This window comes from Leguminivora glycinivorella, chromosome 9 (genome assembly GCF_023078275.1).
Source record: "Leguminivora glycinivorella isolate SPB_JAAS2020 chromosome 9, LegGlyc_1.1, whole genome shotgun sequence".
NCBI lineage: Eukaryota > Metazoa > Arthropoda > Insecta > Lepidoptera > Tortricidae > Leguminivora > Leguminivora glycinivorella.
The window spans coordinates 15,400,476-15,419,287 of NC_062979.1; the positions used below are offsets into that span (position 1 = coordinate 15,400,476).

Here is an 18,812-nt window from a genome sequence, read left to right on the forward strand (position 1 = left end):
AATTAGTTGTCAAAGCAGACCTCAGGCTCCCCATGAGCCGTGGCAAATGCCGGGATAACGCAAGGAGTGATGATGATACGTACACGAAATCCGAGTTTATATTGAAATTCAAATACTTAATTTTTATATTTTTTTCACAAAACTGGTAGGTAATAAGGAACTTGACTGTACTTTAAAATAAAATATTGAAAAATCATCAGAAAAACAAGAAATATAAATATAAGAAAAACATGGATAGAAGTTATTTTTAAATCCAGTTTCGATTTTATTAAGTCAGGGTATAAATATATATAGGAAGTAGACCGTGACGTTACTCAATTCGATTTCATATTAATTCAATATTTAGTAAGACGTCAAAAATCGTTTTGACACTTCTTAAAAGAAACTGATTTGACTAGGAGGCAAGTAGCCTATTAGCTAGGTGCGAATACAATATTTTTTGTGAAGTCTCCCACGCACAGTCAAATTCCTGGACCAATTTGAAACTCTGGGATATATTAATATTAATTTCGTACTGTATTACATATAGAAATACAATATGCAGCAATGTCGATGATGATGATAAGAAATACAAATAGCAACTGTAGAACTAAATCAGCTTCTGGCGAGTAGGTAGGTTCTAACTCTCTATTATACAACATTGTACAGGTATTCAGCTCAGCAAAAAAATCTAGATTCTTTTTATAAACAAAAAGGACTAGGAGTAGAAACCCCTACAAGTACCGTTGCCTGTAGGTAAGCATCCAATTTAGCGAGATGGGCTGGACGGGATGACAAACTCTTTCTTTTGAATACAAAGTGGCCCGGGGAAACTTTTCTAAGAGCCTATTTCTTACACAGAAATTCCTGACTATTTACTCTTTTGCACAAATATATTTCGAGATTTAAGTTCGTCTAAGAGCAAGATTATGAGTAAATTATATTTCCAGAGATTATGTACTTACAAGTATAAATTATCAGGTATCTTCCATCATATTGCATTAAATCATACGATTCATACGTAATGTTTTATCCAATATAAGAATTCAGAAGAATGAGATGAATCCTCACTAATCTCATCATCCATTTCGGCGACAAACATTGGGACTGGGAGTTTTATTACTATTAAGAACATCATATCACGTATGCCCCTACCTGGGTACGCAGTCAAAGCTATCTCTATCGCTCTTCCGTATTGGAACGACAAAGCCAGACCTGCGTCTACCGTCAACGATTGTCATTTTCGGCTAGGCCGGCTGATGTGTCTTCGATTTATTTCTAAATTCTTTATGCCATACAATAAAAAAAAAAAAAAAAAACGCAAGACAACATCGGATTAAAATTAACTTCCTCCTCCAGTATGCCACCTGCTCCGAAGCGGCGTGGCGGCCATCTTTGGGCCGCAGAGCGCCCCGGCGGCCGCGCACGTGCAGATCCATCTGTGACACTATGGAGCTGCCCCACCTGGAGACTCGGTGGGACTACCGGACGCGACGCGAGTCGTGCCTCGTCAACCTGTACCCGCATCCAGCTGCCTTGAGCCGGGTACGTAAATATATCTACGAAACTATTTATGTAACTATTTATATGTAATGGCTGACCAAATATGTATATCGAATGCCTGGTGACGCCTCTCGCCAGCGAAGTGGCCCAACACAGCTGAAATTCACTGGATAAGTCAGCCAACAGCGCACGATTGGTTTTGCCAGCGACGTTGCGAAATTAACGCGGCGTTGTCGAATGTTTTTCGACATGCCTGGCGACAGCACGCGACACAAGTCATCAATGTCGCCGATAAGTCAAGTGTTGCTACCGTGTTGTCGCTAGGTAGCCTCAAGCGAAATAGTTTCATTGCGTTCGAATTTTCGCGCACGCATATTAGTTCGAGAAATTTGCCGTGCATCGATGAATAAAAATAATACTTGGATATTTTAAAATGGCACTATTTCACTAACAGGCGTACGTGGACCTGGTGCGAGCGTGGGGTTGGGAAGTCGTTCACAATCGTGTACGAGAACAGCGAGGGTCTAGTTCGACTTCAGGAGTTACTGAAGGCCCAAGTGGGCCTTTTAGGTAAGCCGGTCGCCGTGAGGCAGCTGCCAGATTCCCATGACTACAGGTCAGTTATATTTATGGACAGACTTACTCGAGCATGAACTCTAAATTTTGAAAACTGAATCAAATAACTTCATTTTTTCGCGATAGTCAAGTTTTTCCAAGAAAAAAGTGTATTTTTTAAACAAGTTCAGTGGTTTCGACGACTTTTTTATTTCTTCTACACGTAGGCATTCACTAAGAAATAATCGAATTATATCAATTATAATAATATATGTTCTAAATAAATACCGAATGGAACGTTAAAATCGAAAGATGATGAAAATAATACGTTCGAAAATAAATCATTCTTGTCGGTATTAAACTGACATTTACTCACATATTAAAAATTTAATAATGGTGCAATATATTCAATTCATGTACCAAACTACAATATTATAACTTCGTTAAATTCCAAAATGAATTGTGCAAATTTTGGAATTATAATTATATGTAGTTAAAAGTTTTATTGAACACGTGTTGAAATTGCATCGCTTTCACATATATTAGCGATGTGTAATTTAAGATAGGTATATTTTAAGCTACAGAAATTAAAATTAATTCGAGTAGTGTTAATGATCTGGGATATGAGACGAAATATGTCAAGATAACCATTTCTGATTGCACATTGGGTGGAATTTTGATGTCACTGTTTTACCCACCAGGCCTCTGCTTAAGCAAATCAAGAACTCAGCAGAGTCGCACTTTATAGTACTGGACTGTGCCGACCGACAGAATACGAGATGTTCTTCAGCAAGCACAACAGATCGGGATGATGTCGGACTACCATAGCTATCTCATCACTTCTCTGGTAATACTGTTATCTACTTACATAATACACCATAGTGTAGATACATCAAAATCATAGTTTTGTTAGAGTTATTGTCTCATTTTCAAGAAGTATTAAAACATATTCAATGCCACCGCGAGCTACGCGCTACAAAGCCTACGAGCGTAACCATTGACACAGGAAAACCTTACGTAGCAAAACCCACATTTGAATAGAAAACCCGCATAACGGGTCGCTATAGCAGTAAATTTTAAATTAAAAATCTTGGCTGTTGACTTAGGTGACTTTGACACTGAAACGTCACTGTCGTATCGGTGGGAAATCTTGTAAACATTGTTTGAAGCGGGTCGTTAGCTGAAAGTTTGTACTACTTCCCAAATATTGAAACTATGATCAAGATTTTCGCAAGATTTATAAATGGCAATTGTTTGAAATCTTATCATTATATCTCTTATTATTTTAACAGGACTTGCATAGCGTTGACCTAGAAGAATTCAAATACGGTGGCACTAATATAACCTCACTAAGGTTGCTAGACCCTGAAAGAGCTGACGTCCAAAGAGTAGTGAGAGATTGGGTCTATGATGAAAGCAAGAAAGGAAGGAAATTGCAACTGGGACATACCTCTGCTAAGGTATATTTAAAGTTGTTGACGAGAACATTGTTGAAATAATATATTGCCATACACTGCCTAGAAGAAGTCAATAACAAACAAGTTAAATTTAAATTTACAGTGATTATGTATAATAGCAATTCATTGAATTTTCTATTTACAATACATTACACGGGTGTACGTTAGGGGAACTGATATTTGGATTGTGATTTTTTTGCGCAATGTTGCCAATGAATACCATTTTATTCCACCTTATTTATCAACAATTATGCTAATTATCTGTAAGGTATTCGAGTCGTAAATGTCAAATTTAACGAGGTAGCTGCTTATTGAGATATTCTTAAAAAGAACAGACTGAAGCAGTTCAGCATAATGATACGACTTGTTCTGTTTACAGGGAAAACATGACCTTTATAAAGGTGAGTACACAAATTCACGAGGTATTTACTTATACGAACTAGTTCATTTGTTTGACAACATGTACAATTATTATTTAATGAGGAGGCACACTCAAAGGTTATGACAGATGGCGCCACCTCTATTAGACCATTGCACTTTGCATTGCACAGATAAAGAATTTCGTACGTAAGAGCGAGAAGATGATATGTTTTTTGGTTTTTTCTCTCTCACATATGAGATGACAGTGACATGTCTAGACACTTGCACAGGCGCCGCCTAGCGGATAAAATGTCAGTGTGCCTCCTCATTATGCCCTATGTCAAATGAAACGTAACCTTTACAAATAGCCACCTCCATAAAACGTTTAGTGAATGTTTTGGTTTATTTATTGTAGAATTAAGATTATTAGATGTTTACTGTCTGTCCGTTTACAGATATATAAATTCACTAGTTCGGACTGATTCTAATTGTAATATACCTATATCCTATATGGATATGAGATGGATTGAAATCTAGATCGAATTTCGATATATTACAAGTATGGTTAGAAACAGGCCATTTGAAAGTGAGCCGCTTTAAAAACATCAAATAAGTGAAATAAACTGGTGACTTACATCTAGTAACGGTGGTTCTTAAATGGGTCTTACAGTACTTTACATAGCAGTGTAATTAGGCTAGTTTATACATTTTTCTTTTTTTTTACACAGACCGAAACTGCGTTAATGTACGACGCCGTGCATTTATTCGCAAAAGCTTTACACGACCTGGACACGTCACAGCAGATTGACGTGCGGCCTCTGTCTTGCGAGGCCGAAGACACATGGCCTCATGGGTATAGCCTCATCAATTATATGAAGATCGTGAGTATACTCTTAATAATTTAAAATGCTGTACATGTATTTGCCAAAGGCGTTACACAGCTTAGACACTTCACACCAAATTGACGTGCGACCTTTGTTGTGCAATGCCGAAGACACATGGCCTCATGGGTACAGTCTCATCAATTACATGAAGATCGTGAGTATACTCATAATAATTTAAAATGCTGTACATGTATTCGCCAAAGGCGTCTCAACACGACCTGGACACCTCACACCAAATTGACGTGCAGCCTTTGTCGTGCGAGTCCGAATATGAATCGTAAGTATATACGCATAATAATAGTACATACTACATTTTCAATTTAAAACGATGTACATATATTCGCCAATGGCGTTACACGACTTGGACACCTCACACCAAATTGACGTGCGGTCTCTGTCGTGCGAGTTCGAAGTCACATAGCCTCATGGGTCATCCACATTCAATTATAATTATGAAGATCGTGAGTGTCCTCTTGATTTAATAGCTGATACGTAAATCAATTCTATTAACAGATTCACTGCGGGATGTTTAATTAGGAGTTATTTACCGCAGTACTCGATGAGTTAAATTTTACATAGAAGCTCAAATAATGATTGGATATAATAGATTATGTCGACACCTGTTTTTATTGTAATTTGGGTGGTGCTAATTTTCAGTTCGGTATTATTCCTTAAAACAATAGTTATTTGTTTTACAAGGGGCAAAGTTGTTGTTTAACCGCACGTGCCAATATGGAACCGCGAGCATAGCGAGTGGTTCAAAAAAGTGGAATCTTGAGCGTTGCGAGGGTTTCAAGGCACGAAGGTTAAACAAACTTTGCTGCCGAGTGAAACACAAAATTTTGCACCACACCAACACGAACAAAATATCAAACTAAATCAAATCTATCAATTTATTCAATATTTATAATTCAAAATCATCATTTATAGGTGATTTCTACCAGCCAGCTCAAGATATCAAGTTAAAATTTGTATGAAATTACTATGCACTCTTGTGGATAAAATGCAATTTTGCTATCTGTTTTCGAATAGGAAAGTAAGCCTTTATCAGTTGGTGTGGTGAAAAGATATTTATGAAGAATTTTTAGTCCTTTTTAGAATTTATAAATCTGCCAACTATATTCCATAATTTGTTTTTAACTGTTTCATTTTTCCTCTCGAAATATGAACCGTTGATTCCTTTTTAAATAAGTCATTTAAGTGATACAGATTGCAATGTGCCAGCTGTATCTCGTTTTTCCACCGTTCAGCAAAATAAATATTCATTGTCGCTATGTAAATGAGCCAAGTGGACAGTCTGGTGCAATAAAGGCGTTGTGCTTGTTAAATAGTGACAATTAGAACACCGGGACGGGAAAAAGTACAATTAGCACCGGCAACATTTCCTACTAACATTCTTTCCAAATATTAGACATTTAAGGTGCAGGAGGTTCAAACAAACAGTTTTTAAGTCGTAGCGCTTTGCTTTGGATCACAATACGCCATAAGATGAATCAGCTATCCTTAGCGCTTAAGCGATGCGAATGCTAAGTTTTTTGACGTCGGGCGCGCGGATATATTTCTTTTTGCATATTTAAATAAATAACAAGGTAATCCGTGAGCTTCCTCAAACATAATGTCGCCGATTTTTAGAAAAAATAAATAAACGTTCGTGATTTTTTCTATCAAGTTTCGAAACGGATCGGGATTCGAATCGAAGAAGTTCCTCGAGAAAGACCTCAAAATTACTAATGAATTTTATGACAGCCGTTATATGAACCAAAAGGCGCTACGACTTTTTTAAAGCCCATTTCCTAATCTTACTGCACCTTAAACACGAAAACAAAAGCCAGCTAAACAGTGAGATTAAGCGGCACTTAGAGTGGAAATTAATTAAACATAGCTCTGTCCACCCCACTCATGTCCAGTGTAAAGGAGACAGATAGCTCTCTTTAGTTGAGGATGTAGGGCGGATTAGTGGGGAGTAGGATTAGTTGGCCGCATTGTTAGTGAGCTTAGCGTGCCTGTGTTGCAATGGGGCTATTTATTAATAAATGAGTGCCGAGACTTAGACAAGGTGACAATCACACGATTAAAGTACGAATATACTAATATCAATGAAGTCAAACCACGTAGTTTAAAGTAACCAGGTAGAATAATACTCTTTATTGGCACACCTTAGCAAGATACAATGGAGACAAAACAGTTATTATACATAGATAGAGGCAGACACCAGGCCATCTTATAGCTAAAAGCGATCTCCTCCAAAAAAATTAGTTAGTTTATCTATTTGTTCTTCTAAATGTTTTGTTGTTTCGTGTGGAAAATAATAAAAATACATATTTCCAATGTATTTGCCTCTAAAAAGAGCAAAATTGAGGCAAGTTATTTTATAACAAAATTTCTTAATGCAACAAGTCAGTTACACGTCAATCGTTGTCAAGTTTTCCTCATTCTCCTGCCTTTGGAAGAAATCAAAAGTATAAAAAAATTACGAATATTAAAAATTAGATTAGAAAAGAAAAAATAAAAGGAAAGCATAAAAAGCGTTCATAAATATTTATCGCCAAATTATATTTGATAATAAACTGGATTGTGAAGATGATTATTAATAACCCGCTTGCTGAATTAAATGAAAAATTTATTTTATTTATTTTATTATTTTGCAATTGATAATCGTTATACTCAGGAATATATACTAAGTTTATTAACATACAATATTAATGTAAATTTGTAAATAGAATTGTCGCCCACGGGTGCAAACTAGCAATTTATAAATATATTAATTTGATGCATGTATCTCATTAAGTGAAATGTAAATTTCTTTTGAGATTAATAAAATTCTTTAACCACAAATAAAATTGCCTTTTTACTATAGAAGCTTTATTCTCTCATCTGCTAGAATATACAGTGTGAATTTGTGGATTATGCTGAGCAACTTTACTACGGGATCAGCCCCGAAATATTGAAATAAATTTGGCTGACAATATTTTCTATAGAAGAGTACCTACATTTTCTTCTATTTTCAAGTACCTATCTTCACCGTGTATTGACTTATAATATTTTTTTTTACTGTAATATTAAGACAACTCTCACTCGTTTAAGTACTTTCTGAAATTGTGAATATTAACTACTTACCTCTAAATCTGCACAAATAGAAATCACAGATTCAGTTACTGCTGATCTGAGTAGCTTTGTTTTATACTGTACCTATCTATGCACTGTAAGTAGAAACGTTTGTACTTAATAGTAAATCTATTCTTAGAATCTTACGTTCAAATATTATTTTTATTAAGGTTCTTTGACCAAGATAAATCTTAATATCGTCAAGGATTTTCTTGCAAGTTTACGACGTTCTTTCATAACATAAAATGCCCACGTAAAAGTTGAATGGTATAAAATTAACTTTTCTCCATGTTATGACAGCTCTGAAGTAGGAAAATCGTTTTGCAATGAGTCTTTCACATTTAACCTTGAATAATATTGTGGTAAAAGAAATCATTTGGTACTTAATAGGTAAACATATTGGTTTTCTTTGCTTTTAATTAATATAAGGCTACGACCCGTAAAAATATACGTGACTATCTCAAGAAAAGGTATCACATTGTTGCTCAATATAAGGATGATATGAATGAATAACCTGTTAGAGCGTCCCTGTCCTTAAGCTACGATTTGCTCGAAAATGCCATAAATAATAACTAATAATAACTTTATGAAGAAGACCAATTTGACTTTGTAATACCCCTGAATGATGCAATGAAAACAGCTAATAACACCAATCAATGTGCCGAATATAGCACAGGACCCAGCATCAGCAATACACAGATACTTAAATTTACTTTCAGATTCAGTTTAGACTACAAAACAAATCCATTAGGGGCATTTGACAATCTATTCGCTGTTACGGAATTCACATACTCGTAAACGTGCATCACGAACACAATCCAAAGTTCTCCCGCAACTAAATAGTTGAACAGTCTGATTAGGCAAGTTTCACAACGCTCGTTTGTTTCAATACACAGGTAGAGATGAAGGGATTAACCGGAGTTATAAAGTTTGACCATCAAGGATTCAGGAGCGACTTCACCCTCGACATAATAGAACTCACAAGGGACGGCCTCCAGAAAGCCGGTATTTGGAACTCATCGGAAGGCGTGAACTACACTCGATCTTACGGTGAAAATCAGAAGCAGATTGTCGAGATATTGCAAAACAAAACATTAATAGTGACGACAATTTTGGTGAGTACGCACATCGATCTTTTGATTACATTTTACTACACTCTCGAGTCATATGAAGCTTAAATTAGCACACATTTGAAACTCTCCTGGCTCACATTACTTGTAATTCGCATTACAATGCGTAAGTAGCAACATAGTCGCGTATACCCATTACTTTACATCACTGCTTATAAATGTAATTTATCTAGCTAATACGCATTTACTTTAGCACCTATTTGTCACAATTAGGTTGAGTAAATATGAGAATATAAATATTTACCCAGTCCGTAAAGCTACGACAATAATTTACTTTGAAAACAAAATATTTCTAACAAAATATTTTCTTTTCTTTCACATTTACATAATCATTCATTATTTCCATAGAGTGCTCCATATTGTATGCGGAAGGAAGCAAGCGAGAAGTTGACAGGAAATGCGCAATTCGAAGGGTACGCCATCGATCTCATTCATGAGATATCTAAAATTCTGGGCTTCAATTACACATTCAAGCTCGCGCCTGACGGCAGATACGGCTCCTTCAATCGGGAAACTAAAGAATGGGATGGCATGATAAGAGAATTGTTAGAACAACGTGCTGACGTAGCCATTGCGGATTTAACCATTACATACGACAGGTACGTACATTTTAAAAATGCTTGGTCCGTTTTTCTTACAAAGAAAATACACATTCCACATTTCACGATATTTCTTGTTGAACAGGGAGCAAGTGGTCGACTTCACAATGCCTTTCATGAACCTCGGAATTTCGGTACTCTACCGCAAACCTATAAAACAACCGCCGAACCTGTTTTCGTTTCTCTCGCCATTGTCTCTGGACGTCTGGATTTATATGGCCACCGCATATTTGGGCGTTTCAGTGCTTCTATTTATTTTGGCCAGGTACGTTCTTTCGTTATTGCTAATTAAAGCGTTTGATATTTCATGGAAATCTACTCTCGCATAAAGTAACCCCTTTTTATTCGTGTGCTAAATGCGCTAATCCAATAGGTTTACTCCGTACGAATGGCATCAAACGCGGTCACCGGACGGAGAGAAAATGGAAAATATATTTTCACTCGCTAACTGTTTGTGGTTTGCCATTGGATCTCTCATGCAGCAGAGCTGTGACTTTTTACCCAAGTAAGATAAAGATAACTGATAGAAGAATGGCGAGAAAGCGATTTTGAAAACACATTTGGCACTAGAATGTTTCAAATGTGGTTTTAGTGTCGCTGGAGAATAGTGACCTCAGCGAAATCAATACAGTTTGAATTCCGAAAAGTTGGAGCCGTCGGGAATACTTAACTGGTACTTTTTATGGAAGGACGGAATAGTGTTAGGAACATCCGCAAAAATGGGTACTTTTCCGTGCGATAGAGAACCCTATTTTCCTAAAACATACGCTCAGACCATCACAATGATAAGCCGACGCTTTGCCATTCTTGTCAAAGATATAAAAAAATACATGCAAATTTTCTCTAAATCGTAAACCGTCTGTAATTAGACATAATCAAGTCGAAAATTGGAACTTATGTAAATTAATATTTGAGTCATGCTTCAAAGTACAACTTGGATTTATTGACTATTTTACGATTTGGACATTTTCAACACGTAACAAAACTTTTATGTCTTTGTCAATAAATGACAAAGATGAAAGATGAAGGGCTATTGATGGTGAGCGTGAGTAGTCAGTCATTAAATGGGCGGTATTTGGGCGCAGGTTCAGCCCGTACGAGTGGGACAGCCCGAGGAACTGTCTTGACGAGCCGCAGGTGCTGGAGAATCAATTCACTCTGTTGAACTCGCTGTGGTTCACTATCGGCTCCTTGATGCAGCAAGGTTCGGATATCGCACCGAAGTAAGTCCCATCTACTACTAACGGTTGGCTACAATTCTGCACAGTTTTCAAGTTTTTTTTTTTATCGCAAAAAAGGTTTCTGAAGGCATTTTATTCGACTCTATTAAACGATCAAGACGATAACGCAGGACTTAATACGGAAATGTAGCCTTCGGTTACTACAAAGCTTGGATGAAGAACCTTTTCACTGATTAGTTTCAAAGCGACCACAACCCTTTGTGAATTTCAAGCATCGGTAGCTACTGAGTAAGTAAACCTCCACCGCCCGGTTCAAATAGAGATGTTTCGGTACTTTCGATGAGCTTTGGATTCACAATAGTTAGATATGGTTTTAAGAATTTAGTTTTTGAATTCGGTATGGCCGATAACAGTGCACCAGACAAGATTTCTCTGCGCTTGTGTAGTATCCATAGCTTGCTGCATCAAATTTTAAAATTAAGCAATATATAAGTTCTAGAGATCGATTTTACATAACCTTTAATTGTCTTTTTGTCCATCCATGAACCTAATTGCTGTGTGTGCATGTAACAACGATCTCACAAGCTAATGATATCAAAACTGATTTAAAACACACTTATAGAGGTACCTATAGTAGATAAGCTACAAATAATTTCATTTAAGACTACATTTCACGAGTAATCAAATCACTACACTTTCAATTCAAGTAGTTGCTCAACATGTTCAGATGTTAGTTTAGTCTCAATTTCAATGAACACTTATTTGATAGCAGCACGTAGAAACTTCATAAATACTAACTCTTGTTATCTGAATGTATTGCCAGAGCGGTTTCAACGAGAATGGTGGCGGGAATGTGGTGGTTCTTCACTTTGATCATGATATCATCGTATACCGCGAATTTGGCCGCATTTCTTACCGTCGAGCGCATGGACTCGCCTATTGAGAGCGCGGAAGATCTCGCAAAACAGACAAAAATCAAGTATGGCGCTTTGAAAGGAGGCTCCACCGCTGCTTTCTTCAGGGTAAGATTACTTTTGAGAGTAAAAAACAAAGCTGTATAACACAATTAAGTGTTTTACATAGTAACTTTATCAGTAACGCACCTATTCAAGCCGAGTGAAGAATGAGTACTCGCAGAAGCGAGCGTTAATTAAATGTAAACTAGAATTTGCGAAATTTGTTTTTGGCGATGCGTCTTCAAATTACGCGTCTTTGTTCTTCGAGTGATTAGATGAGAAATTCTTTAGTTAAAATCAAATTTATAGTATTTTAAGTGAATTAGATTTTCAAAGACTTCATTAAAATATAGAACCTAAATAGTAACTTTCATAGCAAATTAAATTTTCAAAGACTTTATTAAATTATAAACCCATGACACTTGGTCATTGTGAATTTATAATTTAAAATACCTAGTAAATGTAATCGTGTCTCTCCACTCACATTTGATTATTTGATTTTAGGACAAAATTATAATAAGGTTTTAAAGGTTTACGCAAGATAAAAATCTCATATTTATATGTAAAACTACATATGATATTCTTTGTCGACACAAAATTGATAAAGATGAGATTTTAATCTAATTTGTATTTCATCATGTATCTCATAATCTAATTTTACGACAGGACTCAAACTTCTCGACTTACCAGCGCATGTGGTCGTTCATGGAGTCTGCGAGGCCGTCTGTATTCGCGACTAGTAACAAAGAGGGGAGGAGCGCGTGATGCGAGGCAAGGGCGCGTACGCGTACCTCATGGAATCAACAACTATCGAATATGTGGTCGAGCGGAATTGCGACCTCACGCAAGTCGGAGGCATGCTCGACTCTAAAGGCTACGGGATCGCGATGCCGCCTAGTGAGTCTGTGTTTTACAGCCTTTTACACTTATTTCGAAGCATTGCTTGTTACGTTCTTTGATATTTGTTTGACATCTCATGTCGTCGTGACTTTGAAATCCCCGTCATTTCAGCTTAGAATGCGTTCATAAAATTCTAAGAAAGTTTTAATACCACATTCATTGATTTCAAGTGTTGTCGCTGCTTTTTATATTTGCAGTTAATTTTTTAATTTTATTTACAAAGCATGCGATTTTTAAATTCCATATTTAATAGACTCTGTTCGGAAACAGTACAGGACATACACAAATACGTTCTGTAAATCTATTCGTAAAGACGTTATTCAAAATTGTGTTTGCTTTGTCCAGATTCCCCATACCGAACTGCTATCAGTGGTGCTGTTTTAAAACTACAAGAGGAAGGAAAATTGCATATTTTGAAAACGAAATGGTGGAAAGAGAAAAGAGGCGGAGGATCCTGTAGGGTAAGGCATATCATCATCATCATCAGCTGAAAAACGTCCATTGCTGGATATAGGCTTAGCCCAAGGATCTCTACAACGATCAGTCTTGCGTCGCTCTCATCATACTTACTGAGCGGCCATTTTCAATCAAAAGGGTACACAATACGTTCATATACACTGGCCTTAGCGGAAATTTCAGACGATTTATGGTGCAATGTCCGTGAAACATCGCTTTTGGTGGCTAACCAGTGCTGTGCCCTTCGCCACATAGGAAAAGGGAAGCTTGTGACCGATTGCGATATTTCGCTACGTTGCCTTTTTTCCCATTTGTCTACATTCTACAAGTGCCTTCCATAGTAGCTTCAACATTAAATCGATCTTATCGGTAGCCGACACATGAATCCATTGATGTCTGAAATTTATGTACTTTTAACATCGATCCTGAACTCCTGATAGCTGCGGTCCTTTTCATTGAAAACGTCACAATATTGTAGTGGATCTTCCTTTTCGCGGTAAGTCTAGACAATAAGAGGGTAAACTGGCATGTTATTGGAATTAATTCAAAGTTTGTTTACACTGAAACTGCCATTTATGTAATCGAGTTTGTGGTTAGTTCGAATTATGTAGCTGCAGTTTACACGTCGCCGTGGTGGCGGGGAGTGCTCTTGTAGTTTGAAACTTTATATCGAAGTTGCAAAACATGTTTAAAGACTATGGTAGCAAATCTAGTAAATTACGATACAAGTGCGTAAAAAAGGAAGTTCGAAACGAGTGGCGATAGATTAAAACACGACCGAAGGGAGTGTTTTAAATCGAGACGAGTTCCGAATTTCCTTTTCGCACGTGTATCATACGACGTTTCTCAGTACAGATGAGACTCCGAAGTTTCGACCTGGCATATAATGAACCACTTCTCGCACTAGTGCGTAAAAAAAACACCATCTGTACTGAAAAATATGTTTTGATTAGATTTTACGGAACGGTTTGTGAATTATACATTTTTATGCTGATTTTGAGGTGAATTTCCTAATTTCCTATGCAAATAAATTACTTAATTATACTACATGGTGCAGCATAAAGAGACATGCAGTTAAAATATAATAATATTGTTTTTTGATTAGAAATAATAAGTCAATGCCCTCACATAAATTCACAAGTTTAAAAAAGTCTTCAATTACTTATGTTGTTAATTTCAAAAACTTCAAACAGAGATATAAAACAGAAATGAAGTTAGGCTACAACTTAACGAATTAAAATATGGTACTCTTATGAACCCTCTTCCTCACTCTTATGATTTTATTTTATTTATTTACTCTTATGAACATCGCGCGACGGCATAACTAGGAAGCACAGTTGCGTATGAAGGACACCCCCCTTCGCCCGCTGACCGTGTGAACGCCAGCGCCATGTTTGAATTTGTCAAGCAAATATCTTTCATTTCCCAGGACGAGACATCAAAATCGTCGTCGACAGCAAACGAGCTGGGTCTCGCCAACGTCGGCGGCGTATTCGTAGTGCTGATGGGAGGGATGGGTGTGGCGTGTGTCATTGCTGTCTGCGAGTTTGTGTGGAAGAGTCGCAAAGTCGCTGTGGATGAACGGGTGAGTTTACCTTATAACGCGTCTATGGTAGAAGAGCCAGACGCAGCAACATAGTGTGAGTAAAGTATCCCCATAACATAAATTGACGGCCCGATTCAAATTTTAGGATAGGTATTAGGCACTGGTCCCACCGCGAGCTAGTAAACTATGAGCTATCGGCTATAAAAACGGACAAAAGATAATCACTCCCGTGTAAATAAAAGAGACACAGCGATGTTTATAGTTACTCGCCCAGCGGTGAGCTATCAATATCGCCGTGTATCTTTTATTTGCACGGGAGTAATTATCTTTTGTTCGTTTTTATAGCCGATAGCTCATAGCTTACTAGCTCGCGGTGGGACCAGTGCCCTAGGTACCATTGTCAGTGTCAAAATTTGGATACGTTTTGACAAGTATTATTCAGAAAACTTTAACGTACCTATTGTGAGAATAGCAAAACATCAAGGTTTTGTGCGTTTATTTATGTCATGTCACGCCTCATCTCTTCCCCATCATCTTTGCCTAAAACATATTTATGGATTTTGATTTGTTTATTCCACAAGATACATTTACAGATTAATGTTAATTTCTTCTTCGCTTTTCATCATTATCTTTATTTTGTTTTAGGTTTACTTTTAGTCAGCAGATGGGTAAATCTTTTTGGTTAACTAATGCATAACAGTCTTTGGCTAGTCTGTACTCATCAGTGTAGATTATAAATATGTTTGTAAAATGTTTTAGTAACATAGAAGTAGATACAAGCGAGTCAAATCGCGCTCGGAGTATTTCTAATCAGTGTTAGGTACCGTAAGGCCTGATTTAGACGGCGTGCGAACTCGCATACGATTTTAGTTACATTGCGGGCTGTTGAGGGTACATACAATTTTGCACAGCCATCAAATACCGCAATGTAACAAAACTCGTATGCGAGTTCTCGTACCGTCTAAATGGGGCCTAAAACTTGAGAGCCAGACATGGGTAGCAATTTCAAAATGTAGGAATGAAGTTGTAGCTGTGTATGCCGTGGTTATCGCTATGTAAAATGTAATATTAGTAATATGATCTGATATTTGTTCCTAAAATGTTTTTAACTTTTTTTCCCAATGCTGCCTCATCATCGGAACAATAGAAAGAAGAGGTACAATTTTTCTAACTAACAATAACTTTTTAGTAATAAATTTGAAACTGTACCGTGGCTTTGTGATCAGGCTTCCCTGTGTTCGGAAATGGCCTCGGAGCTGCGTTCGGCGCTCAAGTGTCCGGGCGGCGCGGCGGGGGGCAACTCCTCAGGCCCCAGGGACGGGGCTTCCTCGCCGTACTTGCACTATGGCTTCAGCACCAAGAGCCAGCTTCACTAGCGGCCAACGTCCGCCTCCTCGTCTCCGAGCGATGTGTAGGCGATTATGGACTTGCGAGAGTGATTGTGACCACTTGATGAGCTAGCACTGAAGTATGGGCCAATTCTACGCTGATATCGTTAGGACATCTGGAAGATATTAGACCCGTAGCTATACAGCTAGGGCGTTTTCCAATATAAAACTTGAATATCGAATTTCACCAGTTCTGGAAGTGTCTGGGCTCATTCTTCTCAGAATCACAAGCTGATTCGATCCTGACGATAAAAAAACGTGTCCTAATATTTTTTTCCTTTTACGTCACGATACTACGTGTGTGACGTATTGGAAACTCGAATTTTGTATGGAAAATTTGGGACACATTTTTTTATCGTCGGGATCGAATCAGCTCGTGATTCTGAGAAGAATGAGCCCAAACACGTCCAGATCTGGTGAAATTCGACATTCGAGATTTATTTTGGAAAACGCGTTGTTGTAAGGCACGCGTTATGTGAGACTTACAGCAGTGCTAGTTAGTAGTTAGTCTGATGTTTGTAAATATCTAACTCATATCTCGATAGTATATTGATAGTGGTAAAGGTGTAATCAATGTTAAAGTGACAAGTTTCTTAGCAGAATTGACGAGACTTTATTATTTATTGTGTAAAAAGTAATATAAGTAGTTTAATTGACAATGAACACTTTTGAGACGTCGGTTGTTTTACTTTAAAACGTTGTTTTATTGAAATGTTTATGGTAAGTACTTATAAATTTTTCACCACACCAACACAAACAAAATACTGACTATAAAACATCACACTAAATCAAATCTATCAATTTGTTCAATATTTATAATTCAAAATCATCATTTATAGGTAATATATATCAGCCAGCCCAAGATATCAAGTTAAAATTTGTATAAAATTACTTTGCACTCTTGTGGATAAAATGCAATTTTGCTATCTTTTCGAATAGCAAAGTAAGCCTTAATCAGTTGGTGTGGTGAAAAATTATTTATGTTTTTTTAAGTCAATATGGGTATAAATGCCTAACAAGGTTTCATACTAGAGCTTTTGTGTTTCCTTAAAATAGTGACGGTACGAAATTAATTAATTGTTTTTGTGTCGGGAAAACGTTTTTTTTTGTCGGGAAAACGTTTTTTCTGTCGGGAAAACGTTTTTTCTGTCGGGAAAACGTTTTAAGCACAAAAGTTCTAGAATGTAAACGTTTCTACAAAAAAAACTATATTGGTTTAACCGAAATGTTTAATAACTATTACTTATATCTTTAAAGGGAGTAAAGCAAAGTTTTTCTATAAAAGTGTTGTAAATAGATACAATAATACTGCCATTTTTTGTGAAAGTATTTGATTCTTCAAATATAGCGCCTCGTCATCGACTGTTGATAATTAATGTTTTTTTACTAATTGTTGAAGATAATTTGTATTACAAGGTCTTTGCGCTGCATGTGCCAAATCTTAGGCCAAATATACACATAATTATAAGTAATATTAAAATCATGAGACTAAAAATGTTTCAGTTTAATAGTGAAATATTTATTCTAATTGTTTAAAGATATTTTATAACCCTTATTATGTTATGATGTTACACAAGCTCATATTGGTTTATATTTTAATGTGACTTTTTTTTAGATGATGTACCTAAAGGGCCATCTATTTTGCTGTATAAATGGGTTTCACATATTTTATTTTACCGCCCATCACAAATCAGACATCGGTGACTTTTAGTCCAATTCAAACTCAGAGATACGTCAAAAGTTGTCTCTAGATACGATCCATAGGATTAGATATGCCAGTACCGCATATTTAAATAAAAATGTCACTTATATTTAACAACTGCCATAATATCTTTTCCATATCAAATCTAGAGGTCATTTTTGACTTGTTTTTAAGGTCGAATGGGTTGTCGTTGCTGAATCAAACTGAATTTAGAAGTAACTTTAGAGTAACGTGTATAAAAGGAGCAATCTATAACTGATTACAAATACAACAAAATGACCATTAAATTGAAATAATGTACTAATTAGTGTTACCCGACTTATTAATAATAGACATGATACGGTTTGAGGTTTGACTGAAAGAGCAGTCGATAGTGTCGCTGAATGTACATAAAATGTATAAGTAACATATGAGATAAGAGAATTTGTAATGAACACATAAGAATCCTTGGTAAGCGCGGTTGAATTTCACCCTTCCATTCAAACTGAGTTTTGAAACATGCCACATACAATGACATGAGGTACCTATACCTACTATCTCAAAATAATGCATAATCAAGTTTTGAATGAACATGTTAAATTCAGTGTTTCCTTTTACTATGGAATCTGAGGCTACATAAGCTTAAAGTTACAGAGCAATCTAAGGGACCGACACTTAGGCGTCGCGTGGCGCGCGCCGCGCCGCCTGGGGGCGCGTCTTACGTCCGTCCTATACAAAATGTACTGAGGAGACGTTTTTTGAATTACATTCAGGCGGCGTGGCGGAGACGTCGTTCCGCGCCGCAAGACACGCGACGCCTAAGTGGGGTCGGTCCCAAAACTAGGCGTTTTCAAATGAGAGCGTACCGTACGTAGTTAAGGTTTGTATGAAGATGAACTACCAAGCTAACTGCGGATCCATAAAGCTCATTTAGACGGTGCGCGAGCTCGCATAATATATATACAGTCGAGTTCATAAATATGTGTACATTTTTTCACCTTATTGCTACGAGTTAAGGTGAAGAAATGTACACATATTTATGAACTCGACTGTACAATTTTAGTTTACATCACGTATAACCTACCATTGAGGTTATGTCAGTTCATGTGACCGAGCCAACCGGCCTCAAATA

The 18,812-nt window shown here is 36.9% G+C and overlaps 1 protein-coding gene across 1 annotated transcript; it reads left to right on the top strand.

Moving 5' to 3' along the window:
• The first annotated feature begins 2,807 nt into the window (after window positions 1-2,807).
• LOC125229327 (glutamate receptor ionotropic, kainate 2-like) lies at window positions 2,808-16,233 on the top strand. Its single transcript, XM_048134139.1, is given in 15 exon segments — window positions 2,808-2,884; window positions 3,330-3,508; window positions 3,874-3,895; window positions 4,583-4,735; window positions 8,740-8,958; window positions 9,322-9,572; window positions 9,658-9,837; window positions 10,658-10,795; window positions 11,577-11,775; window positions 12,376-12,460; window positions 12,463-12,606; window positions 12,955-13,070; window positions 14,495-14,650; window positions 15,759-15,767; window positions 15,838-16,233. Coding segments are annotated over 15 exon segments (2,040 nt in total). The 5' UTR covers window positions 2,808-2,845; the 3' UTR covers window positions 15,988-16,233.
• Window positions 16,234-18,812: the final 2,579 nt, after the last annotated feature.